Consider the following 27,114-nt stretch of genomic DNA (forward strand, 5'->3'; position numbering starts at 1 on the left):
AACATCCCGATTCTACTTATTACACTACATGATTGTATTTAACCATAATGGAAATAACTATTTCACAAATCAAGGCACTTAGATCGGACAAGTTCTTGAGGGGAAAAACTTAATGCAGTCTTTGTGAAGATATATTTGTCAAATTTTCTATAATTCATAGAACCATTAAAATAACAAATTTTGTCTTGTACTGTGATGTAAGAAGACGTTCTATCGTGGAATTATATCAAATTATTTTCTTTTTTTACTTGAAAACTTGCATGGTTTCTTTTCGAGTTACTTCTCTTAACGAAATTTTTATTTACTCATCTACTTTGATGAGCGGTGTCAGTACTGGTTTTCACAAGCTCCTATTCATATGAAGGCTTGGTTTGTCGTTCACTGTCAACAGAAAGCAAGTTACGGAGGGCGAGTTGGGGGCATTTACCACCCTAGATAAATAGTTTGCACCCCCAATTGTACCAAAACTATATTTTTAACCATTTTTACCTGTTATCACAGACATGCCATACTGGTTGACATGGGTATTTGATGTAAATAAATCATCAATTCAGGGTGGTTTTGATGCGAAAATATGGGGTAGCCTTTAAAAAACAAATTATGGAGAAGGCAAAAAGTAAAATTTTACAGGACAGATTCAACAACTTTGCTTATATGACCTACTCAAATTCGGGAATTGCCCAAGTTCGAAAGTCGTAGCTTTGAATACTGTAGTACATGTATTCAATCATATACTTTGATCAAACTTTCGTACAAGTGGGGATTGTTTTAATAAATCTGGTTCGATGAACTAACTTGATGGCATGTTTAAAATAGAAGATGAGCCATAAATTGTCAAGAATCTTCAAATGTGGTTTATTGATAGAGGACAGTGTATCGGATGCAATAAGAAGGACGTTAAGATACGCTTAAAAGAATCGTTTTATAGATTTTCATTAATTCTCTTATATTGGACGTAACATTTTCAACTTGTTCAATTTGTCTTCACATTGGCACGATTTCCAATAGATTATCGGATTCAAAAATATGGGATGGTTTCCATAATCCGTAAACATTTTGTCTATTAAATTATTATTCCGTCAAATAGTTTGTAGAATATTTTATGTTGCATTCAAGTTTGATATGTAGACTAGCCGCAGGGAGCATGTAACTGTTAAATATGTAGATTAGCCAGAAAGCATTTAACTGTTAAATATGTAGATTAGCCAGAAAGCATGTAACTGTTAAATATGTATATTAGCCAGAGAGCTTGGAACTGTTAAAAATGTTTATTAGTCAGAGAGAGTATGCAACAGTCTAATATGTAGATTAACCAGGAGGCATGCAAGAGTTAAATATGTTGTTTCAGCCAGAGAGCATGGAAATGTTTAATATGTTGATTAGCCAGAAAGCATGCAACAGTTAAATATTTAGATTAGCCAGATAACATGGAACTGTTTAATATGTAGATTAGCCAGAGGTCATGTAACAGTTTTAAATGTGGATTGACCAGAGAGCATGGAACTGTTAAAAATGTTGATTAGCCAGAGAGCATGGAACAGTGTAATATGTAGATTAGCCAGAAGCATACAACAGTTTAATATTTAGATTAGCCAGAGGCATGCAACAGTTTCATATGTAGATTAGCCAGAGAATATGCAACAGTTTAATATGTAGATTAGCCAGAAGCATACAACAGTTTAATATTAAGATTAGCCAGAGGCATGCAACAGTTTAATATTTAGATTAGCCAGAAGCATACAACAGTTTCATATGTAGATTAGCCAGAGAATATGCAACAGTTTAATATGTAGATTAGCCAGAGAATATGCAACAGTTTAATATGTAGATTAGCCAGAAGCATGCAACAGTTTAATATTTAGATTAGCCAGAAGCATACAACAGTTTAATATTTAGATTAGCCAGAAGCATACAACAGTTTAATATGTAGATTAGCCAGAGAGCATGCATTAGTATAATATGAAGATAAGCCAATGGTAAAGTCCTATGTGATAGTTACTGTGGTGGATCCAAAAAGCAATAAGTAAATTCTGTTCTTTTCTGGAATAGTTAACATGCCTATTTGTGGTTTGTTCAATTCTTTTGTATTTATATGAGTTTTGTTTTGTTCTAGTTACACTTTCGGGTTTTAAGCAAAGTTTTCTTTAAATTCTCGAACGTGGGATGTATTATTACTGTTTCTCTAAGACATTGACATGTAATGTAGTCATAAAATATAATGACATCCCCAACACGAAACACTGACAATATTAATATATACTAAAAATCATTTCACTTTCGTTGGCTTTCAATTAACATCAGTAACTGGAGTAGCTGATTCTTTTAAATGTAATTCTCAGATAGAGAAACGAAAGAGAGTAATATCTCTGATTAATGGCAGATGCTATCTCGGTGAATAACACTTTCGACACATGGTTTTTGTCCTTCCACTTCATCCTGACTGATCCAAGATACTCCACTTTTTCCTCATAGACAAATACAATAGTTACACATGCCATATCCACTTAAATGAATTTTTTCGGCTATTGGACTATGTCGTTTATGGTTTAAAATTTGAAAAGGATGTTCTCCACTTTTCAAATATTAACTTAGCAATTGAAGAAGATTCGTTTAGGAAGAATTGCAAATACCACAACCTTTGGGTGAATTCACAAAAATTTTGCTGTCAAGGCAGATTAAAAAAATATCATCTTTCTTCTGTCGTAATAGCCTGGCATTGTGAAGTTGAGCAAAATTGAAATAAAGGCTAATAATCCTGGCCGAGTAGAAGAAAACGGTTGTTATTTTGGCCGAGTAGAAAAAGGATACGGCCTATGCAGGATTAACAGAAGTCTGTCAAGATAAAAATTTTAAAAGACCGATATTCTGATTTGGAATATAACAAAAACATTTATTTTGACAGAAGAGAAAATATTGTTGCTGACCAATTAGCTTTTCTCTCTGCGCAAGTTTACAGATCCACATCATTCATCATACATGAATTGTTGAAGGGTACTTCTCTGATATTTCTCTCTATTTTTGACTCCAGTTAGCACAAAGTATTAAGCATAGGTTACTTCCCTTGAGATGCAAACAATTATTCAAGTGTGTAGAATCACATGACATATTAATTTTGTGTTTTCTTCATTGCGAGCTCCGGGTAAATTGTAGTTGTGGCGCATCTGCATGTTTTGCGCGAAAAATGAAGCAAACTTTTGATGTTTCTATACAAATATTTAAATCAAACACCAATTAGAATTTTTTTCATTCGAAATTTTTTTTACTTACTGATTCAAAGCCCATCTTTAATTAGCATGTAACAACTTAACTCTCAAATACGCTTTAGCCTTTTTTAATGTAATCTAGTAGTCAACATATTCCGTCTATAATAAACATTATAAATGAATTGGGGTTTTACATCCTGCTTTTCATCTTATGTTTGTAGATTTATTGTTCCCCGTCCGAATTTATAATGTCAGTTCAACTGACAGGGATAGAAATCCAAAGGACACTGTGCTGCGTATTACTGGTAGCGCCACCCGGTTAAAATAAACAAAAACTCTGTAGTGTTTATAGAGGTAGGCATGAAACATTAACATTGGCGCACAGATAGTAGTTGTTTTAAAATAGGGTAATAATGCATATCTATGTAAAGAGTCTAATGATCACACTTGAAATAATAAGAGCATTAAAAAAAGTAATTTAAAAATATGAAGATTGACAAAGCAAGATAAGAATTCATCGTTTGTAATAAATGATGGATTTTCAAGAAAAAAATCCAAGGATGTATTTGAAATACGGTCATGAGCCGATTATAAATTAAATTATCAGGCAACCGTCTCCATTATCAGCATTGATCCCAGTAAACCGAGGTTAATTTACTCGCGGACTTCATCCTGATATGGGACATCTGCCCTCATCAACTCGCAATTGTAGTGCGCGTGTCCAGTGTGTCCCATGGTCGAAAATGGTACTAATTAGCGAGAAGAGGATATAACGGAAGCAAGTCAATGACAGCTGGAAGCTTCCGTTACGAAGGCTTGTAAGAGAGATAGTTGTGACAGTCCTGTATAGATGCTCCACTCATTTTACTATTAACCATTCATAGCAGACGTTCTATAGGACAGTTGGTAGCAGCCGACAAAACTTCTACACGGAAACAATGTCGTCGTCTGCTAGAAATGAAGAATCGTCTGCCTGTATTTCGGAAGCCGATAAATTGGAAATGTTTGAAACATTTCAAAGTTGGGCCATCAAAAATTATGGGGACAGTGGCAAGACTAAAACTGTGACAAGAAAAAAGTATGATCGAATTACTAATATCTTATCTGGAGAGGAACAATCGACATCCGAAAATTCTAAATTCAGGTTTTGGGTGAAAGCCAAAGGATTTCGACTAAGTTGTGAAATTGAGAAGGAGGATGAACCGGAGCCATTCCTTGAAGTACCCAGTAAAACAACGGTAAGGATTTTTTTTAACGATTTTGTATGTAATTTGTGTTAAACGACATTGGATGAGAGGGAAATTGATTGCTTTAATGAATACAGGTAGATAATTATGGTAATCGCCTTTATTAACAAAATCAATCTTATAAATCACAGTTAGAATCAAACATCGTGTCAGCTCTAGGGTCCATCCTCATATGAGCCCATTGACCTTTAGGCTCGCAGTTAAAGCCAATTTCTAGTTGCAATTGAAATATATATGGTTCTTTCAAAGTATGGATTCATTACGGTATGGGTAAACTTTCCCGTGGATCAACAGTTCTATGCCTGGGTAGGATGTATATTGGGCAAGGTAAATGTTTGTGAGGAAAATCGTCCTTGGTTTTATCTTTAACTTAATATGGAAGTTACATTTTTGTTTGCAAATGTCAATGTATTCTGGTGGTGAGATACACATATTGCAATCTTTGACACTTGACCAAATTTACCATCTCTTAAATGGACAGATTTTCCATTTCTTTTTAGCAATCGTAATTTAGTCCCAGAAACAGGGATTGTTTAGTTAAGCTATTCAGTAATAGTCTTCAAATCCAAAAGTGTCCAGAATTATCCGCCTTTGAAAGTTAAAAAGACAACACGTATTTTCTCGAGACTTGGCCATATAGAAATAGAAAGTGAAATTCCTAGTTTGATATGTTTTTGAATGTTATGTGTGATTTTCGTACATTTCTTGTACTTCTGAAGACTACTTACATACATTGAAGACCTAAATCAACCTTCAAAAATGGTGAATCTGTTCTTTTAAACGGTCGCTCGTCAGTGTGCGTTTCAAAATTAAAATTAAGAGAATGGAAAATTTATAAATCATTGGAAGAATTTTGGAAAAAAAGAAAACAAATGGACACAGTGAGAAACAAAGAAAAGAACAGTAATTTACTTATGGCGAAAAGAATAAAACATTATTACCACTATCATTATAAATAATAACACTGTAAGTCGATTTAGTTTAAAATACAGTTCACTGTCACATACCTTAGCTACTGAATATATGTTACAAAATCAGAAGCTATTGCTCCGATTGTTGTTTTTCTGTTCTGTAAATCAGATACTAACTCCGCTTGTTTGTTTTTCTGTTGAACAGATCATTTATTAGCTTAGAATGGGGTTTTCTGTTCCATGATACACACGAAGTTTTCTCTTAAGTAAATCATAAACTAGCTCAGAATTGGGTTGTCTGTTTCATGTTATAGGTTTTCTCTTAAGTAAATCATTTACTAGCTCAGAATTGGGTTTTCTGTTTCATGTTATAGGTTTTCTCTTAAGTAAATCATTTACTAGCTCAGAATTGGGTTTTCTGTTCAATAATATAGGTTTTCTCTTAAGTAAATCATTTACTAGCCCAGAATTGGGTTTTCTGTTCAATAATATAGGTTTTCTCTTCAGTATATAATAAACTAGCTCAAAATTGGGTTTTCTATCCCATAATACAGGTTTTCTCTTCAGTAAATTATTTACTTATTGCTCAGAATGAGGTTTGCTGTTTTTTGTAACTAGTTCAAGTTGATTATGTTTAGTTAAACCCTGTTATATTATACAAAACTTTCCGATATGATTTGTGATTACTCACCAAGTTCAGCTCTCTGTACCATAAAACAGCGACTTATATAAGGGTTATTCAGTGTTGAAATACTGACCGGGTACAATTTTCCGTATTTTTAACGTAATTACCTTTACAGCGTATAGTATAGATATTATTATTTCTTCATTATATGGCACAGAAGGCCTGTGGTTCGCTTAAAGTATTGGTATTGATCAACAAATTTTCTTTTAATGGCAAGTCTGTCCTCGACCCTCAAATTTGTAGCCAAGAAAATCAGAAGTTTATGGTCGTTTCCATATAAAAGCTGAAGAAGTTTTAGCGTGATTAATGAGCAATGGTCTTGGGACCTTACAGCCACGCATCATAAAACAGGAGCTCGAAACTAAAGGCCCTGTCACACAAAGATGTTCTCCAGCGTATTCGGCATCCGAAGCTGGCTAAATTGTTATGCTGTAACAGGTAAATAGATGTCTTGTTGCAGTAGAGCAACAGTGGAAAAGCGATATATTCCACATCCCATTATTTTCTATGTAAAAGTAGGATATTATGGTTACCCTTATCACACATGTTGAAAACATGACATGCTCAATCCCAATACTGCTTTAATCTGCTAATGTGTGTCAATGTAAATCGTATTTCCGCTATTTTAAATCTCTCTTAGTTGCATTTAGAGCATACTGGATGTGATACATTTCATCACCGGAAATATGAAAATCTGTGTGAACTTTCTTGACCAATTTCTTGATCGAGCACATACAGTAATTGTCATTCTTATAACAACTATTAACATTTTAAAAAGATAAATAATACTCTGTTTTCAACCCGTGCAGTAACAAAATATGTTCTATATTTGTCGAGTGTAATGACTAATGAAGCTGTACATTTGCCCCGTACGTAGTCATTAATGACTAATAATGTTGTATATTTGTATATTCGAATCTAAGGATCAATAAAACTGTAAATTTGCCACGTGCAATAGCAAATAATTTGTCCCATATGATAACAAAAAATAAGCTCTTCAACATAAATTACAAATATTTTTGTCTTATCCGATATAATAACAAAAATGTTGTTTAAGTTTTGTTCCGTTCAATAGCAATTCGTGTATCTATCTGGAATTGAAGTTAATAACATGATTTGTTTACAATAAATTCCCATTTTAGTTTTTTCTTTAATGTTATAAACATGACACATAAAAGAAGGATATTTGAATATTTTTACAGTAATATGAGACGGTGTCACGGGACTATCCGCAAATCGGATATTAAAATTTAAAGTACGTCTCCTTGGGGGCTTGATCGTCTGTCAAAATCATGGCTTAGTTAAAAGCGCTTATCAATGGTTAGTTTGGTTGACAGCGTTCTCCAGAGAGACGAAAACCAGCACATGAAATCGAATTCACGCACGAAAAGCTTAACAGTATTATCTGATGGTTGTGTCGATATGGAGCGGGGCGATAGAAAGTGAAAATTGTAGTGAGAACGGCCTATTGATCCCGTCTTCAACATTCAACTTGCCTCTACAAATTCCAGAACCTGTCCTGTACACACTTAATTCAATTAAATGATTTTCCTTCCCAAATGACGTTTTCAGTTATGGCTCTCAACAGGTTGGCGAACCAAAGATATCCGGTCGATTCTCTCTACAACTTCAGTCTATTCCAATGTCTCGTATATAGGCCTCGCGACAATTTCTTATTTAAATGAAAGAAATGAAAAAATAAATGAATAACTAGTATCTAGAAATGAGTGTCACAACCATATTTAGGGGTAAATAGAAGAAAAGCAATATTGCTTGTACAATATCATGAGCAGTGTCTGAAAACATTTTATTTATTTATTTATTTATTTATAGGGTACATGTATACTTCCAAATCACTTTATTATGGGTTGTGGGGAAGGTCTCTATTTACGTCAAGGATTGTAACTTTGAGTGACACCCTTGATGCATGCAATTGGTCAAAATATAAATGGTAGATACCTCTCTATGGAATGGAAATGCTGCAAACATCATATAACACAATTGATAAATACAAAGTTTCTATGCTAACTTAATGTGTGTTTTATAATATTTTGACGACAAAACGGCTATAGAGAATTATATCATAAGATCACGGGCTGTAAGTTAAACCTCATTGATGGAGTTAAAATGAATCCAACTTATCCGATTTTCCGCACCTCTTTAGCGACCTTTTTTTCGGTTTCATCAAAATCTAATTCAACCGTTAATGCTTTTCAAAATAATTTTCTAGCCTTAGTATGTGTGCATTAGTGGGCATTCTTAGCTTCCGTTTCTACCATTTCGATTTTTTGTTTCTGTTATTCCAAAACATCTATTTTATGAAATCGAAATCGTAATTATCCCTCAAATCAGAATCATTAACTACTACTAAAACTACTATGGATATCGTGAACGGATATACTCCTTTCTCTAATTATGTTTTACTATAGTTGACAGACCCTCAGAATGAACATATTCCAACAACTATATCCCTTTATAAGTTGAGTCGTATTGGAATTAGTGTAAATAATAAAAGAAATATTAGACGACTATTTATCTTGAAAGAAAGAGATTTAAAGACGCAGGTAAATCTGATATTGTTTATAATTACATCTACTAATTTAATCCGCGATACACCGCCTCATTATTTTGTACGACCAACCGACCGACCGACCTACGACCGACTGCTGGTCTGACTAATCGAAGATGTAGAAAATTGACCCAAGCAAGTCGTGTTCTACAGATTACCACGTAACATATAATCTTCTTGCCTCCGGCAACTGTGTTAAACACGTTATAATAGAGTTTTCCATTAGGACGATACTCAATTAGTTATTAGTTATGGCTATCCCAACTGATAGTTATATACATCGCTAAAATATAGTTCGTATGGCCGCATTGAGATCCGCTGAAATTTGACAGTCACAAAGACAGTGATTCTATTAGAGTGAAATGCATTGGCTCTGTTTACACTATATGTATCGGGCGGGGGAGAGTTTGATTGGAAAAGCCCCAGCAAGAAGTCACATATTTTTAATATTTTTATGTCCATAGACATTTCAAAAGCACCCTAGTGGCTCCTAAACTTTCCGAGTAAGACGTTCAAAAATTGAAATTATGATCGTGTAATTCAGAAAGGATTTCAATAATTTTAATTGTATGTATACTTTATACAATTATAATTGAATGACATGGTGAAATATTTTGAAAATCAAACTGTTTCCTAAATAAGCTTTTAGCAAATGTTCATTAAAGAATAACTTAATCTATTGACATGATGGAAAAACAAAGAATGGTTTTACAATTTTAACGTAAATAGATAAGTCTGTGTACAAAAGGACAATTTTAACATGATTTTTGATATTTTGAAGCGGATTTAGGTTCTGACCTTAATGATTAGAATATATCATATCACTCTGGACATGACTAAGTTAACTCAAAGTTAACTCGGAACTGTCGTTCTAGAAGTACATAACCAGTAGCGTGGGACCTTGGTTCTTTGTTACCTTCCTGAATTAAATGAAGGCCTGAAGAGCTGCCAGTTCTGTATTTTGTTACAACGATCATTTGTAGTCTAAAAACTAAAAGAAAAGATGAAATAATTGCACGATATTTTTCTAGTATTGTGAAAAACTAACACTCGTACTCTCAAGATGGTAGTCTATTGTGTTTGAAGAGAGTTTTCTACCATCAGCTCTATGATTATTGTGACAAGTCACCTATTATCATTTACCGTGATTAATTAGTCAAATCATTCTCTATAATGATTGACGTGGAGCCAACTTGATTTCTAGTCTTTCAGTGAAAATATTAACACCTATATATTATTAGTCCCGCGTAGAGAAATCTGATTCTGAGAGATATTATTACCATGGAAACGGGATCCCACGCCCATCCAATCTAGAGCTTAGTGATAATTAGGAAAAATCATTGAAAAAGTCCGGATGATGGAAATACACTAATGTAATGAAAGGTCTCGGACGGTTCAATCTGCCTGTATTATATTATTATCATATATATAAGGAAGAATTTCTCAGGGCATTTTCCAAAAAGACAATTCAGGATATTGCTTCTTGATTAATTATTAGATATTCATTTGAAATGAATTTAACTTTGCATGGCCACCGAGTAAGCTCACTACCCCACGGGAATTCAAATCTTCAACAACTTTATAATTGCATCTCGTACAAATGATTCCGGTAGCACCTTGATAATTGCATCTCACACAGGCAAACCAATATTTCTATTGGGAAGTTCATTTCAATATATTCAGCGAGATGAATTATAGTTTGTAATACCTATTCGTCTCAATTCAAAATTCTTCTGTCGTCGTCTGAGCTTCCGAGGGTATGTCCGGTGGCTTTTTTTAATTCTTCATCCATATATGGAACTGTGGCCTGTTACTTCATGAGTCATAAATCGCAAAAGATAAACCCTTGGTTGGTTAATCTAACCAACCGTTAACAAAATTTGTGTTTACTTTATGGATTGCCTGCAGGTTTCAATATTTGATATTTTAGGAACTACACGGAAGATTCTTGTAAATGTACATACGTTATCTATATCAAGATAAATTACAGGTACAAATAGGTATATCAACAACTACTACTATATAGCACAAATTGATGGCAGTATTCCAACATGTTTTATGTTAAAGGGGTACTGATAATAACCACATTATTATGATATCCAGTGTAACTTATTATCTTACTCAGTCTTCCAACTGTACTGAAGATAACCACATTGTTATGTTATCCAACTCAGCTTTGCCAGTGTAAAGTAGATAACACTTATTATCTTACTCAGTCTTCCATCTGTACTGAAGATAACCACATTGTTATGTTATCCAACTCAGCTTTGCCAGTGTAAAGCAGATAACACTTATTATCTAATTCAGTCTTCCAATTGTACTGAAGATAACCACATTGTTATGTTATCCAACTCAGCTTTGCCAGTGTAAAGCAGATAATACTTATTATCTAATTCAGTCATCCAATTGTACTGAAGATAACCACATTATTATGTTATCCAACTCAGCTTTGTCAGTGTAAAGCAGATAATACTTATTATGTAATTCAGTCGTCCAACTGTACTGAAGATAACCACATTACCATGTTATCCAACTCAGCTTTGCCAGTGTAAAGCAGATAACACTTATTATCTTACTCAGTCTTCCAACTGTACTGAAGATAACCACATTGTTATGTTATCCAACTCAGCTTTGCCAGTGTAAAGCAGATAACACTTATTATCTTACTCAGTCTTCCAACTGTACTGAAGATAACCACATTGTTATGTTATCCAACTCAGCTTTGCCAGTGTAAAGTAGATAACACTTATTATCTTACTCAGTCTTCCAACTGTACTGAAGATAACCACATTGTTATGTTATCCAACTCAGCTTTGCCAGTGTAAAGCAGATAACACTTATTATCTTACTCAGTCTTCCAACTGTACTGAAGATAACCACATTATCATGTTATTCAACTTAGCTTTGCCAGTGTAAAGCAGATAACACTTATTATCTAATTCAGTCTTCCAATTGTACTGAAGATAACCACATTGTTATGTTATCCAACTCAGCTTTGCCAGTGTAAAGCAGATAACACTTATTATCTTACTCAGTCTTCCAACTGTACTGAAGATAACCACATTATCATGTTATTCAACTTAGCTTTGCCAGTGTAAAGCAGATAACACTTATTATCTAATTCAGTCTTCCAATTGTACTGAAGATAACCACATTGTTATGTTATCCAAATCAGCTTTGCCAGTGTAAAGTAGATAACACTTATTATCTTACCCAGTCTTCCAACTGTACTGAAGATAACCACATTGTTATGTTATCCAACTCAGCTTTGCCGGTGTAAAGCAGATAATACTTATTATCTAATTCAGTCTTCCAATTGTACTGAAGATAACCACATTATTATGTTATCCAACTCAGCTTTGCCAGTGTAAAGCAGATAACACTTATCATCTTACCCAGTCTTCCAACTGTACTGAAGATAACCACATTGTTATGTTATCCAACTCAGCTTTGCCAGTGTAAAGTAGATAACACTTATTAACTAATTCAGTCTTCCAATTGTACTGAAGATAACCACATTATTATGTTATCCAACTCAGCTTTGCCAGTGTAAAGCAGATAACACTTATTATCTTACCCAGTCTTCCAACTGTACTGAAGATAACCACATTGTTATGTTATCCAACTCAGCTTTGCCAGTGTAAAGTAGATAACACTTATTATCTTACCCAGTCTTCCAACTGTACTGAAGATAACCACATTGTTATGTTATCCAACTCAGCTTTGCCAGTGTAAAGCAGATAATACTTATTATCTAATTCAGTCTTCCAATTGTACTGAAGATAACCACATTATTATGTTATCCAACTCAGCTTTGCCAGTGTAAAGCAGATAACACTTATTATCTTACCCAGTCTTCCAACTGTACTGAAGATAACCACATTATTATGTTATCCAACTCAGCTTTGCCAGTGTAAAGTAGATAACACTTATTATCTTACTCAGTCTTCCAACTGTACTGAAGATAACCACATTATCATGTTATTCAACTTAGCTTTGCCAGTGTAAAGCAGATAACACTTATTATCTAATTCAGTCTTCCAATTGTACTGAAGATAACCACATTGTTATGTTATCCAACTCAGCTTTGCCAGTGTAAAGTAGATAACACTTATTATCTTACTCAGTCTTCCAACTGTACTAAAGATAACCACATTGTTATGTTATCCAACTCAGCTTTGCCAGTGTAAAGTAGATAACACTTATTATCTTACTCAGTCTTCCAACTGTACTGAAGATAACCACATTGTTATGTTATCCAACTCAGCTTTGCCAGTGTAAAGCAGATAACACTTATTATCTTACTCAGTCTTCCAACTGTACTGAAGATAACCACATTATCATGTTATTCAACTTAGCTTTGCCAGTGTAAAGCAGATAACACTTATTATCTAATTCAGTCTTCCAATTGTACTGAAGATAACCACATTGTTATGTTATCCAACTCAGCTTTGCCAGTGTAAAGTAGATAACACTTATTATCTTACTCAGTCTTCCAACTGTACTGAAGATAACCACATTGTTATGTTATCCAACTCAGCTTTGCCAGTGGAAAGCAGATAATACTTATTATCTAACTCAAGTCTTCCAACTGCACTGAAAATAACCACATTATCATGTTTTCCAACTCAGCTTTGCCAGCATACCTACATTTTTCCCAAACCTCAATCTATAAAATAGTATACCTCATATCTACATGACATTTTGTTTTTTTATTATTCAACTTTAATCTATTGAAATTTTTCTCGTTATCAAGAAGCTATCAATGTTTTATCTGATTTCAATTCCAGCTTTAAAAATGATTTGGAAAAGTTGATATTTCATCTCGTTTTAATATTTGTCCTATGTATAATAAATGTGTCTTTTTAGAAACTAGATGATAAGTTGCCTGGTTTTTAATCAGGAACCATCAAAAGGACACCTGATCCGATGTGCAAACTGAGAACTACGTGTCATCAACATTATCTTCCTACAGTCTCTCATTTTCTGTTTCCGTGGTAACCTGTAGAGTTCTCATCTGCTCCAGTCAAAATGGCGGGCAAATTGTTACAGGACGCTTCAAGGTATCCGACAGCTGATGACATACATCATTTTATAGACTTCTTCTCGTAATATTTAAAACAAATAGCTAAAAATGATCTACAGAATTATCTAGGTGCGAAATAAAAGATTTTTAGTCTTTCTACTAGTTAAATGGATGCATGAATTTATATCGAATGGCGAAAAAATGTGAATATCACCTATTTTCTTCCAAATAACGCGAAATAGCATGTATCATTAAGTATTACGTACGCCCTGGTTAATAAAGCTAAGGTTTATACATTTGGGAGAATCAAACCCACCTTCCCCGAAACTAAATTTTGAACTTTCAAATAGCGTGCTTTTCAGTACATACTGTAAAATAATCAAGAACTTAGACCAGTTTAGTAGATCAAATTTTTTATCTGGGCATACTCACCAATTACACAAAAATTAGTGAGTAAATATCAATGGGACACTTCCAGGTGACTCAGAACTAGTTGAGCTGTCGGAATAACTTCCAGCAACCGGAATATATTTCAAGTGCATGGATCATGTGGGACTTGTAAGAGTTTTAACAGATTAAACTTTCCTGGCGGCTAGATGAAAGGTTTCTCGTTGTACAAGTCAAAATAAAAGTAGTTCTACTCATAATCGGCTCATCTTCAAAACCCAAGTTTTTTCCTTCACTCAATATTACTCGTTGATGTAAAAAAAAAGAATACTGTCATTTAAAATCGATTTTATGAATTAAGTCGATATTGAATATCATGTTAGGTTTCTTATTTTCTATTCAACGTCCCGTTTCATTTTTATTTTACGGTACATTGACATATACAAATGTACTTAGGTCATCGTTTGTCTTCATTCATTCTAAACACTAATATGAAGTTGAGATAATCTTGAGCTTATTTTTTAGTGTCAAATTAAGAAAACTATTTGATTAATTGGGGTTTGAATTATCATGTATTCTTAATCATATCACTATTTTTTTTATATTGCATGTAATTAGGAGTTTTAACCAATCATAAATGTCCATGTATGTAAAGACTTTTTGACCTTTCTTGATCGGTCATTGGAATTTTGCTGGAAATTCTCTTCTAATTTAGCTAATTATGAATAAATTTTGACAATCTGTGAGACTAACTGGTATTTTTCCAAGTCATTAGAACACCTCTACTTTCTCTTCAATTAAGTATTAGCATTTTCATTTTCATAAATAAAAATAAGGGAACCCATCTTAAATATATATATTTTAACTACTGTTACTTTGACGGTTTTAATTCTGCAAGGCAGGGCAGGTCTTCCGTCTAAAATCAAGATTGGTTGTAATGGTTAGGTTATATAATGTACATGATGACCATGCCAAAGATATTCTCAAAGCAATGCTGCTAATCATAGTTTAATGTATATGTATAATTATGTGGGACTCAGCTATAAAAAGAAACAGTGGTCAAGGTCGCAAGTGCAAACCATGGATATATTTTATCAAATAATAATTTTTTGGTAGTTGGTTGAATTATAACTTGGACAATAAATTTTAGACGCAGTTCGCTAAGAGCATTCCATGGAAACATACTTCCAACGCCTTGTAATGACTTTGTATTTAGTGAGAAATCCGACTTAAGACTTGTAATTTTCTGTTAATTCCTAGGGGAAGATAAAATGCACATAATCGTTATTCTAGAGCTTGGAGGTAATAAAAAGACATGTGTTAAAGGGGACAAGACAAATGAGTTAGATACTAGGACTGTGGTTATTGGTCCCGACTGGCATCCAGAACCGCACCATAATTCTATTTTCTTCACATTATAAACCTATTAGACACATAAAAATGTACAATTCACTCGTAGTTTGACAAGACGAATAATCTGGACCAATTCTGCTTCTCTGTAGTATTACAGACGTGTTTTAAGGAGCTATACATTACGCCAGAATTTGTAAAAACAATAACGCAGTAATTCTCAGGTATTATGGGCAGAGGGTTTAGAACTTATTCTGTATAATTTTTGTTGAATTTTGGCATTTTAAGAAAAGTTTTACACCAGAATTAAGATAATAGCATAGTAGAGTAATTCTCAGCTATTAAATGGACGGTTGCGCCATTTTGAGGGATTGATTTGAGTGTTAAAGTCAAAATAGTCTTCAAAAGTACTGGAAATGTACGAAAATTTTACTCACTATATATATATGCCTTTTCTATATATCACAGAGTATCTTGACGAGTCGACATTTTAACATTCAAACGCAGATAATTCGGGCTACGCATGGATTTAAAGGCTCAAATTTCGACAATGAGGTTACCATTTTAATGACTTTTAAACGTAACACGCAGAATCGGAGTTATGTAATTGATTTTATCATACTCTCCATCTGATTGGTCAAGAACTAAAATTGATTCTTAATTTAGTTTCATTAACCAGATCACAATATTTCTTAATTCTTCATTTAAGGGTTGTTTTTAGTGAACAGGACAAATCAAAGCCTAGTTAAGGCAATGCCCCTCTACCAATATAGCAAGAAAAAGAGATTAAGAGAGAAATTCACCATTTTAAATGTAACAGGAAGAGAAATTTCCAAATAAGCACATTTAAATGTGATTCTTCACTTTTTTGTCAGGACGCCTCACATGATCGAGGTTAAATTAGGCTAGTTTAAATTCCATTAATTATAAAATAATGAAACAAATTATTCTACTCTACATGTTCTTTAGTTTCTCAAACCGAATTATGGCCCATTATATATTTCAATTTTACTGGCAGAATATTCGTTATTTCGTTTTGTATTGAATTTCACTCGTCCATCTTGTTTCAAGACAGTTCATTTTAATAGCGTCTAAAAAACAAAATAAGACAATTTTACATTAATAACAGGCGGGCAATTTAACGGGACTGGAGGAAATAAATTTCAAGAACAATTTATATTCAAAGCATATGTCAATTTGTAAAATTGGGATCAAAAGTTTCAAGTAATTTTCGACATTTTCAATATATTTTAAATGAAGGTTGTAGCGAATAATGATGACCAAGAAAACGAATTCCTCTAATGGGGCAAATCAACGCTAAAGGCCGATCTGTCTTCAACTCTATTCCAGACATAATACAATACGATACTATACAATAGGATACTGGTATAGAATGGTAAAATACAATAAATGATAAATAAATGGTAAGCAAATCATCACGACCAACAACGTATATATTACGAAAGATTCATTATAGTTTTGATTAAAGCTTCATAAATATTGATAAACTGTTGCATTTTCACAAAATTTAGAAATTGAGATGGACCCTTTTCTTAGTCTAGGTCTTAGACTAGATTAATTATGTGAATTGGAATGTCATCATCAGTAATGATAGGCTTAGAATAACTCTGTAAACATGAAACTAGGGGAAATATGTTTATATTAAACTTATTAACTTAATGTTTTCATCAGCGCAAAGTCATTCTAAGATTATCATTAATTAGACCAGATGAACAAAACCTTTAAGAACAAAATGGTAACCCTGTCGTTGACTTCAAATTCGATATGTACATTGTACATCTATATCACATATATATTTGAGTCCAATTAAGGAATACTATAATTAGTGAAATAGTGTGATTCCGCGTTAGAAATCATTATAAGATAAGATTGTAAGTTTTTCAGTAAGATAGTAACATAGAAGTCTAGAACTAAAATTGTAAGATTTTATACAAAAATGCACAATACACACACTGGGCAATATCGGAATGTATAAGAATATGACCTCAACCGGATATGGTGGTTTGGTTATACAAACGATACTGTTTGATGTATAATCAATCACTAGTGGTTTAATCGGACCGAGATAACATCTAACGATGGTCTTATTATCAATAACAACCTCTTACAGACAATCAGCTTCTCAATACATCGGAATCCTTTTCTTTTCATTTATCCCAAGTCCACAGAAATCATGCATGTGCACACATCGTGAAGAACGTGACTGTCGGCCACTTGATAGTTTCACAAGACCTCTTCTAATTCCCGCCTAATGAGCCACCTTTGGTGATTGCCGTTTTGGCACTGTTCGACTGGAGGCAATGAATTGTGTTATTTATATTCATGGCAGGATAGAAGACTGACTGTGTTTGTGACTTGTTGATAAGGCTGTTTGGGGGAAAACAAAACTTGTATTAATTAACTCCAATGACACAGACTATAGAGCAGTATGGAAGGACTAGAGGATAGTAGCAACACAGGTCACTGTCTCTTTCCGTTTCCTTCAAGGTCTTCTACAGACAGAGACTAAAGGCTATAGGTATCCCGCTACTATAGTCAGATGTCATAGTTTTGAGATGTAATTAAATGTTTCTATTTTATCTTGCAACCTGATATGAACATCATCCCAATTTAGAAAAAAAATCGGTTTGAATTAAACTATGGATACAACAAAAAATAAGCCAAATAGTTACAGGAATTTGGCGAAATGTTAATATGCACACATCTGATTCGAATTGAACAATCTAGTTCTGAAAATTCTGATGTCTCAGTGAATGTCAGCCTTCCATGGAACTTTCAAAAGACAATCATTTGTCTATTTATCCACCCTAAATCTACTCCATTATCTTTTCAAACAATTCATTATATGTTTCAGGGTGGTGTTTCACTGGACGGTGGATTTAAACGAGTTGCCATGGTAGAAGATTTTTTTGATATTATTTACAGTGTACATGTGGAAATGGATGGCCGAGGTGGGAAACATGCAGGACAGAAGAGGACATACAGAGCCGTAAGTTAGCTAAATGATATAACATTTCCAACATTCAACAACCATACAGGCGACAAGATGCACCACACGATGTTATATTGCGATGAAAAATTGGCTTTAGACCAACATATAAATAAGCAAGGGTGCATTTGAAAATCCTAGAAATTCATGAATGCTGTTCAGTTATCTATAGTCCTACACTCATTAACCTTCAGCTCTTAAAATCAAAGATATACGTATTTACAAATTATCTTTATCTCCAAAAACTATCAGTATACTGTTTTTATTCGCTGACAATCAATCGAATATTTCATGATGCAAGTGGTACATGGTAATAGGTGAAGGAGCCTGAAGAGCGAAGAGTTCAATGTGATGTACTCTATATAGCGGGTTATGGGTAATTCTCGAAAGAAGACTAAATATGTCCCTGAACTGTAACTATTTAATATCCATTTAACAGTCTAGCGCGTTCTGTTCGTCTGTCCACAGAGTTAATAAATTAAGTCGCTTTGATATTTTCATATTAAAAACTAAATCATATCTCACAGACCCAGTGGTAAAACTTTCAAAATGTTAATCGGGCTTCGAACCACTATACGTCAGATTGAACTATTCTGCAGAATGAGCCCAATGAGTGAGAAGGTACACAGTGGCGTATTTAGGGGGAGGGTCCTTTGGGCCATGTTCCTCCTCTTAGGTCTGTGAAAGGTCTTATTTGATGTGACTCTTTAAACCCTCTAACTGTTCATAAATCATCTGAAATCTGTGTACTTCTGGGGCTCTGGCAGACCCCCGACCTAAAAGGTCTTCGGAAAGACATCTTTCATTTTTGGCCTCCCATCTCGGGCATTTTCTATATACGCCCCTGAAGGTACATGTAATGTAGCCTACTATGACCTCATAAAAGTCGTAACTTACATCAGCAGTGACAGAATTAGATATAAGGTTTCGAGAAGTTACATTCGCTTGACATCTGGTTTCATCGCCAACGATCGAATGGAATCCGTACTCCGTCTGCACATGTCCTCTGTTAGCAATTTGGTTTCTGTCGTCTAAGATTTAAACCTGAAAATATGGCGGTTAAAACTAAAGTATAATTAACTTTTTGATAGGCTGTTATTATTAAGTCTAGTATTCCGATACTTATTATCTCTTATGTAAGCCTTTACTCAATTCAACTGTGGATTCATTACATGTTCCAATAGGATAACCAGTCACGACTTGGCAGGTCGGTTCCAATGGTTAGACTTTTTGCCTTGTGATTCGTCTAAACCCGTGGTGCTTAAGTCATGAAGACAAAGAAAATGGTGTTGTTTAAGTAAATTAACCTTACAGCAGCAAAAAATTTTAAAATTGCAAGCAGAAATACTCTTGCAAAAGAGGATATTGCCGAATGTCTTGTAATAGCTTACAATGAATAGTGCTTAATTAAGGTGGTAAAAAACTTTTACTTTGAAATGTGGACGTATATGGTTGTCATTTATTCATTTCATCATTTATATTAATGAAATTTGGTCGTTAGCACAATAGAAGCTTCAATTGATTTTACTGTGATCATTGTGATTGAAAAGATCTTGAACGCGATCTTGAATTTGGCAGACCTTCGAAGAACTGTTTTGGTGTTGGATATCTGTTTGTGAGCGCAATGGAAGAGGCAAATTTATCTATATCGGTTTGAACATTTAAATTAGAAGTTGATAGCTTTTGCAATGAACATTTTCTAAGTAATCGTAACGAATTTGTCAGATATTTAATGCATCTTAAAATTTAACAAAGCTGCTGTGTTGGCGTATGTTACCCTACTTTTTGGACGCACGAAAATATATCAGGCTTGTTCTTTTTTTCATCTTTTTATTTTTCATAATTTTGTAGAATTAGTTATAGTTTTTATTCGGTGTAAGTATGATCTACTTGCGTTACAAGAATTTAAATGATCTGTCAGAATTGACAAGATAAAGTAGGTTCTAGTGTGATCAGCCTGCTCGACTTTTCATTCTAAGGTAGATGTTCGCAGTTCACCTATTTCTCTCTATATACATGCATTCATGTTCCATAATGGTTTAAAACTTGGACAAGATGGATTTCTGTAGTTTCTATCATATTAAGCAATCAAATAGTTGGTGAACATAATGTATATGAAAACGCCAGAATGTCTATAGAAAGATTGCAGCGCTTAAAACGTTTATTTTTCTGATTTGGAACTGAATAATGTTATAATGTCCCGAAATAAATGAAGAAATCTTTAATTAAAAAAATTAAACAAATATATTAACCGTTTAAATAAATAAGATGGACGTGAACATTTAATATAAAACTATAGGCATAGGAACTCAACCTTTGCACCACCACTCAATGATAAGATAACACAAATTTACTCTGAATTCCTTACTATAACAGTAATTTCAAAACCGAACCGTGACTTTAGAACGGTAGAAAATAAGTTACTGGATAATAATGGAGAATGAGACTATACCTTTAATCAAGTTGTCATTCTGATCGAACTGTTTCGATTGGAATTCTTTTAGACTTCTCTTGAATGGGATATTAGGGTAATGCCTTCCACTCTCCGTCTATCGGACTTTCATTAATGGAAAACAAATTACACCGTTCCATTTCACATGGAGCTTCACAAGATTGTCTTTGACGTATGAGTCAGAGTTTCCGCCAGAGAAAATTGGTTAGAAGACTAGAGTATAAGAATGAAGACCTGTAATAGTTCGATCACACGGAATATCACGGTCTAGTTTCACGTTTTATAGTCAATTGAGGTGTCGACGTTATGTCATAAAACACACAACACTCTCTATTTTGAAAGTTTTAAGAAAGGAACTGCAATAATGAGATTTTAAAGAAATGTCTTTTAAACTTTCAACTTCATTTTTCATTCATAAACAGCAAAGTATCATTTTCGGTATGGATATTATGCGCATAAAGTAGTTGTACATTATTATATGTACTAAAATACGTATATTATTTGAATATGTGTGCACATTGTATTCGCTTATCTGAATTGGGCACAGATGCCTCATATACATTATTATGTATGTTACATAACATTCGTACATTGCGGTCTGTCCCCGACACATGTATGTACGCAGTATGTTTATAATGTGTGTTTTGTAATCAAGTAAAAAAGAAGATGATATGAATTAAACAGAAATCTCAACACAAAGTTCACGTAATTATAGCATCTTAGATTATTCCAGTGAAATGCCCCACTCGCTTAACACACTTCTTGGATTGCCGATTACTCAAAGCTATAGAAAATTACAGGAACGAGTCGTGTTGCCATGGGATATTTTAACCTAGGAATATTATTTCCCTTGTGGTTCTTTTGGTAACCTGCAATCAGTTGAGTCAAATCGAGTGAAATGTGATTTTCATTTCGACTGAAACAACTACACCATGTAGCTTCATTTCTGGCTATATTATACATTCAGTTGGGCTAATGTAAAACCCAGTTTGTACTAGCGTACTTAATTTGTGTAAGAGAGAGAATGCTGTGCGTAATTATCCAAGGGAAATGAATTTTAAATGCAGTATTTAGGAATGAGACTGCTGGCCTATTACTGACTTTCGTTGAGAATTAATCAGAGAATTTCTTGGATTTAAATAGCGTTCATCTATTTATAGTTTCAAATCAGGTCCGTGAATTTATTGGTTAAAATGACGTTTAATGAGGCGAAAACCACCCGTCGGTGTTTTAATGTCCGTCCAGCACACCAGATATAATATAGATAAATATATAATGTATTCGTATATTCTATATCCATTGCAGTATTATATCTCACTAAAAATGGCTTATTTCAGCATGATTTGCTGTATAACAATATTCAGCTCTTTAATGTTATGTTTATCAACAAAGTTTATTCTTTTTGATTACGACCTTTGTAATAGCTGGTCATAACACAAAAGCTGGTCACACTCGTTATAGGTAGGCATAAGTTTATATAGATTGTAACTGAAATAGAAAGAATATCTCATAACCAATCATGTTTCTTAAATCACTGACCTTACAACGGCTGAAAACGTATCTCAGATACGAATTAGAAATCTATTTTGCAAATTTCAGTCTATAAAATATGGTGGGAGGGGAATAAGAGTCTTACCACTGCAATGTATCTCGTGTATGTGGATCTTTCCCCTTTATTGTATATTATGGCATTGTCCTACTGTGTATCGAAATTTGCTGATCACTATACAGCTTTTTAGCAGTTGTTAACTAGATTATGGAACCCTGCTTGTAGAAAATTTCAAATTCTTCAATTTTCAGTACAACCGACTGAGATGCGAAATATAAAAGTACGGTCAATATAGAAAGACGTTGCACGTTTGTATAATACGTTAGTTATGAAAAGATAGAGGAGAGTCAGTATGTTTCGAACCAGTGAGACACCCACGAAAAGATTTTCTGTAAAATCGTGATTGAAAGACAAATAAGTGAGATACTTCCATATTTTAAATTTAACCCGTAGTTGTTATTGATTTATAAAGAATTACAATAATTTTAAATCCAGCAAAGGGGAAACAACTCTTCAAAACAACACTCAGACAACATTTAATGTAATGTTATCATATTCATTGTATAATTGAAGTGCACGGAAACAAAAAGATGTTTTTGAACTTTTCCTTTAAAAGGGTGCTCAAAGATTATTGTAGCCAGTGGAATATAGTTAATGTAGAATGTAGTTTAAAAATAACGTCTATTCTTACAATGTGATAGATTATGTATGATTTATTTAATTTACTAAATTTCGTGCTGTATGGCTAATCATAATCAGCATTTTAACTTACTTCTACACGTGAAAAAAGTAGTGATCTTGACCTTTCAGTAATTAAACATTACTAATGACCGTGTATAGAAGATCAACACAGTGTTTCACGACTTTTTATTTTTATATGGAAAACGTTTTATTGATAAAACGACAAAATTTAAATCTCAGCAAGATAATTATTGACTATTAAAAAGATACAACGGTATCTATATTTACGTGTGTCAGGTATAAATAGATAATGTGCCCAAGACGAGATGTGCTTAGTGTTAAGAGTGAAGAAGTTCCTAAAAACTTCTATGTAAAGCACTGGCCAAGGTCACAAATAAAGAGATAAATGTTCAATACAAGATAAGGTGAAGTAAGCATAGTTAGTATTAAGTTCAAAAAACACCCACGAGTAATCTACAATAAACAAAAATCTATAATATGAAAGTTTTCTTGTTACCAGTTCTAAAAGAAGAGAGTATGAATAGGTTCTGAAAAGATAAACATCTATATATAAGGATTAGAATATATAATACTTAATGAGCTAGAAAATAGAGAGGGCGGTCAAGTATTATTGGATTCAATGGGATCGAGTCTACCACGGACCAGAAAATTACTAAGGTTTTTATTGCGCTTATAGGCAATTACAAGTCGTTTGGTATATACATTCGGAAATGTGTTCTGTAATTCACTGTAATACTGTTTGCCGATGGATGAGGTTTTGGCAGCTGTATGATTAAAGGTGGCAACAAATGGAATCATTTGATTATCATGCTGGATGTTAAGTCCATTTGGAGCCACTGTTTGGAGTTGGTCCATCCAGTAGCTTTCTCTCTGTAATCGTTTGTTTTTTTAGTGTGATGTTGAGCTGTAAAAAAGGTGGTTCACTGTATAGGTCTTTTAAGATTTTTCTTACAAAGCCTATAATAAGTATATTCACTTATTAGGATAAACTATGGCGAAGAGTATCATACAGCGCGCTACAATATACCTGTGAAGAATCTCTCGAATCAGAATCTGGAGCTGCCGAGAGGCTTTTGCCTGCCGACTGGAAAGAAACTTAGAGACAAGAGTTAGTTCCCTTTAACTACAACATTTAAAAGTTGACTATTAACCCATTGTAACATAAACAGACTAAAAATATTCGATATATGATTGTTCTACAATTCATCACGAAAATATCGTGTATTAAAATACAGATGTGACGTCACTCTTTGATCTCGGCGTACCATTATCCAACATCCATCATGGTCCAACATAATGGTACTGGCAAACGGCCACGAGTCCAATATTGACATTAATAATGGACTTTAAATATTATACTCTTGGTCTTTTGCCATGTAAATGTGACCTGTTTTATAAATGTGTTCACGATTGACTTGGCTTCAAATAGTATGTGAACACTAGTTATAATAATTGATCTAAGATTTATTCTTAGCATTAGAATATTATTCTTATTTTGTCAGAAATAAAGCACCAATATCTCTTCATAAACAACACAAATGTTTCAAATTTGATACAGCCAGGAGGGAAATAACAATTCCAATAGCTCGGTCATCCTTGTCACTAATTGCTTATAAAATTTAACAATGCTAACTGTTAATCACGAAACGATGCCGTAAATGCCATGACAGTGGTATACTTAAGGGCCATAACAAATTTATAGATTAGATAAATTTATTAAATCCAGAAAGGGGAGGCGATGGCCTCGGATGCCCTCTCCGTCAATGAAATGCTCACTACGCCACTGGACATGAATCTTGTATTTCGATGCTGAAATACTTGAATGAACCATAAGGGAAAAGGAAAAACTGACCTGTAGACATACATATTCAAATTGTAATCCATGAGTCACAGTACAGATTGACGAAATTAAATAAGTAAAATATCTATTTCTAATCCATATCCATATCATTTATAATAAAATGAACGACACAGTAATAGTAGTAATAATAGTATGTAACTCGAACAGGTATATTTTTTTATTTTCCCGACCGGACATTTTGAAAGATCGTCTGTATTGTTAGGCATGTGATTGGATCTCATGTGACCTATATTACAGCACGTGCCTGAGTAGATGTAATTGTGAACTGTATTTTAAGTTGGTTAGTAGTCTCAAGCATGTCGATACGTCTAATAATGATGTCGTACCGCGATCATTATTAGACTTATTGACAAGCTTTCGACCATTGACATATACAGATTAGATCTTACCTTTTAAGGCTATATTCAAATATAAAAGTACAAAGTGTACACTAAATTCTATCTTGGTAGAACTCATATTAGCCACACTTCCAGACCACTGTTAGCTCGTATAACTGCACTAAGCATTAATCTTTATCAATTGCTGATGAAAATACTTAGACGATCCCTTTGTCGCACATTTTGTCACTTTTTTTGAAAGGACAAAGACAGGGTGCATAATGTCTTCGTCTCTTTATATTTCCAGATTGCTGAAACATACTCATTCCTGCCCCGAGAAGCAGTTACCAGATTTTTGATGTCCTGTTCAGATTGTCAGAAAAGAATGCATCTTTCAATGGAGAACAACAATAACAGTAAAACAGCAGTACAACAAATAGAGGATAGTCCGGTTCTCAAAACCCACAGTTTGCCACCGATATCAGATGACCCACCGCTAATAGACTTCAGTTTATCTATTACTCAAACATATATGAATCATATGAAGAATTATGGATATTTTTCAGATTATTCTGCTCAAGACGACGTAAGTATCATTTTATAATTTCAACCAACAAGCTAAACTTTCCAGTTTTTACCTTAATTTACAAAGTACATAAATATTAAAGTTTACAATGCGGAAAAGACATGATATTCTGTCGAGGTGTCTTAAAATGTACACAGACTGTCTATAACTTGTTGACTTGACTCCAAAATCGCTAAAAGTCTGTTTCAAAATGGAACTAAATTGTAATGTAATTACAATTTCAACAGAATTCTCCTTTATTTGTCTTTGAATACTAGTCACTTGTGTAATTTGAACGTAGTGAAAGAAAATCGATGTTGTTATAAAAAAAAACCTTCCCTATTATGATTCGCCGAAATGGAATGCATAGATATAATGAAAATAAATAGGTAAGCTTCTACGTGTTAAAATGTACCTCGCTCAATATATATTATAACCTATTGATCAATGACTGTCTCGTTCTTCATAAATTCAGGTATAAGTGACTGGATATTCGAATTGCATCGATCCTATATCTACGATTATCATTTCACATAACAGGTATATTAAGAATTCCTTGTAAGCATCGAAGCAGTAAGCTGATTCTTGAAGCATCGCTTGTGTTAATTAAAAGTCGATTGGTCACTTTTTATTTAATGTAGCTTAAATTGTAATTTATCGACTGTGGGTTTTTTTGATACTAGGTAGGGGTGGGGTGTTAGAGAGTGCTTATTTTTTACATTTTCGGCATTTTGCAGTTGGTTTCGAAATCTAAGGTTTAAGATAAATAACGATCTAACTGTATTTACTATACAAGCCGCCTCTCTTCTTGCTCAAACCTTTATATATTGTTATGATATTATTATTGGACTAGGGAGATGCTAATTTACCATTTCGTGATATGACTTTGTATTGTACTGATTGTACCTGATTCTAGTTCTAATGTGTTACGCCTATCTCTTAGTTCAGCTAACTTGCAAAATTTTCAACCGATAGGCTATTTCGCAATACATACTCCCTGGAAGATTAAGACTACATCGATTTGTGACTCTATTATCCAGAGTAATGTTGTACCTGTCTCAGGTGAATTATTAATTTAGGATGGCTGCCGATTGTCACCGTGTGATTGATAATGGCCGCTATCGATTTGAGATTCCAGTCTCGTTACTTTAGATGTTTGCTTTATGTTGTGGATCCGAGGTTTACTGGCTTTGTGTATTGACAATATTGAAAGCCACGGATATTTATTTTTACCCTTGCCTTCACTCGGCAGATAAAATGGGAGTGGCTACTACTAAATC

General features: G+C 33.7%; 3 protein-coding genes across 3 annotated transcripts; 2 read left to right on the plus strand and 1 right to left on the minus strand.

Moving 5' to 3' along the window:
• Positions 1-4,141: 4,141 nt before the first annotated feature.
• LOTGIDRAFT_161139 (hypothetical protein) lies at positions 4,142-7,951 on the plus strand (the record flags this gene model as incomplete). Its single annotated transcript, XM_009056486.1, has 2 exons — positions 4,142-4,441; positions 7,880-7,951. The coding sequence occupies 2 exons, from the start codon at positions 4,142-4,144 to the stop codon at positions 7,949-7,951; spliced, it is 372 nt and encodes a 123-aa protein (XP_009054734.1).
• A 2,876-nt stretch (positions 7,952-10,827) lies between these two features.
• On the minus strand, positions 10,828-12,498 carry LOTGIDRAFT_161140 (hypothetical protein; the record flags this gene model as incomplete). Its single annotated transcript, XM_009056487.1, has 5 exons — positions 10,828-10,935; positions 11,829-11,936; positions 12,011-12,118; positions 12,284-12,391; positions 12,466-12,498. 5 exons carry the CDS (start codon positions 12,496-12,498, stop codon positions 10,828-10,830), a joined length of 465 nt encoding a protein of 154 aa, XP_009054735.1.
• A 4,301-nt stretch (positions 12,499-16,799) lies between these two features.
• Positions 16,800-26,744, plus strand: LOTGIDRAFT_161141 (hypothetical protein; the record flags this gene model as incomplete). The annotated part of the gene is made up of 4 exons (XM_009056488.1): positions 16,800-16,802; positions 18,254-18,388; positions 25,577-25,855; positions 26,688-26,744. 4 exons carry the CDS (start codon positions 16,800-16,802, stop codon positions 26,742-26,744), a joined length of 474 nt encoding a protein of 157 aa, XP_009054736.1.
• Positions 26,745-27,114: the final 370 nt, after the last annotated feature.

This window comes from Lottia gigantea, assembly GCF_000327385.1.
Source record: "Lottia gigantea unplaced genomic scaffold LOTGIsca_28, whole genome shotgun sequence".
In the NCBI taxonomy this organism is placed as follows: Eukaryota; Metazoa; Mollusca; class Gastropoda; family Lottiidae; genus Lottia; species Lottia gigantea.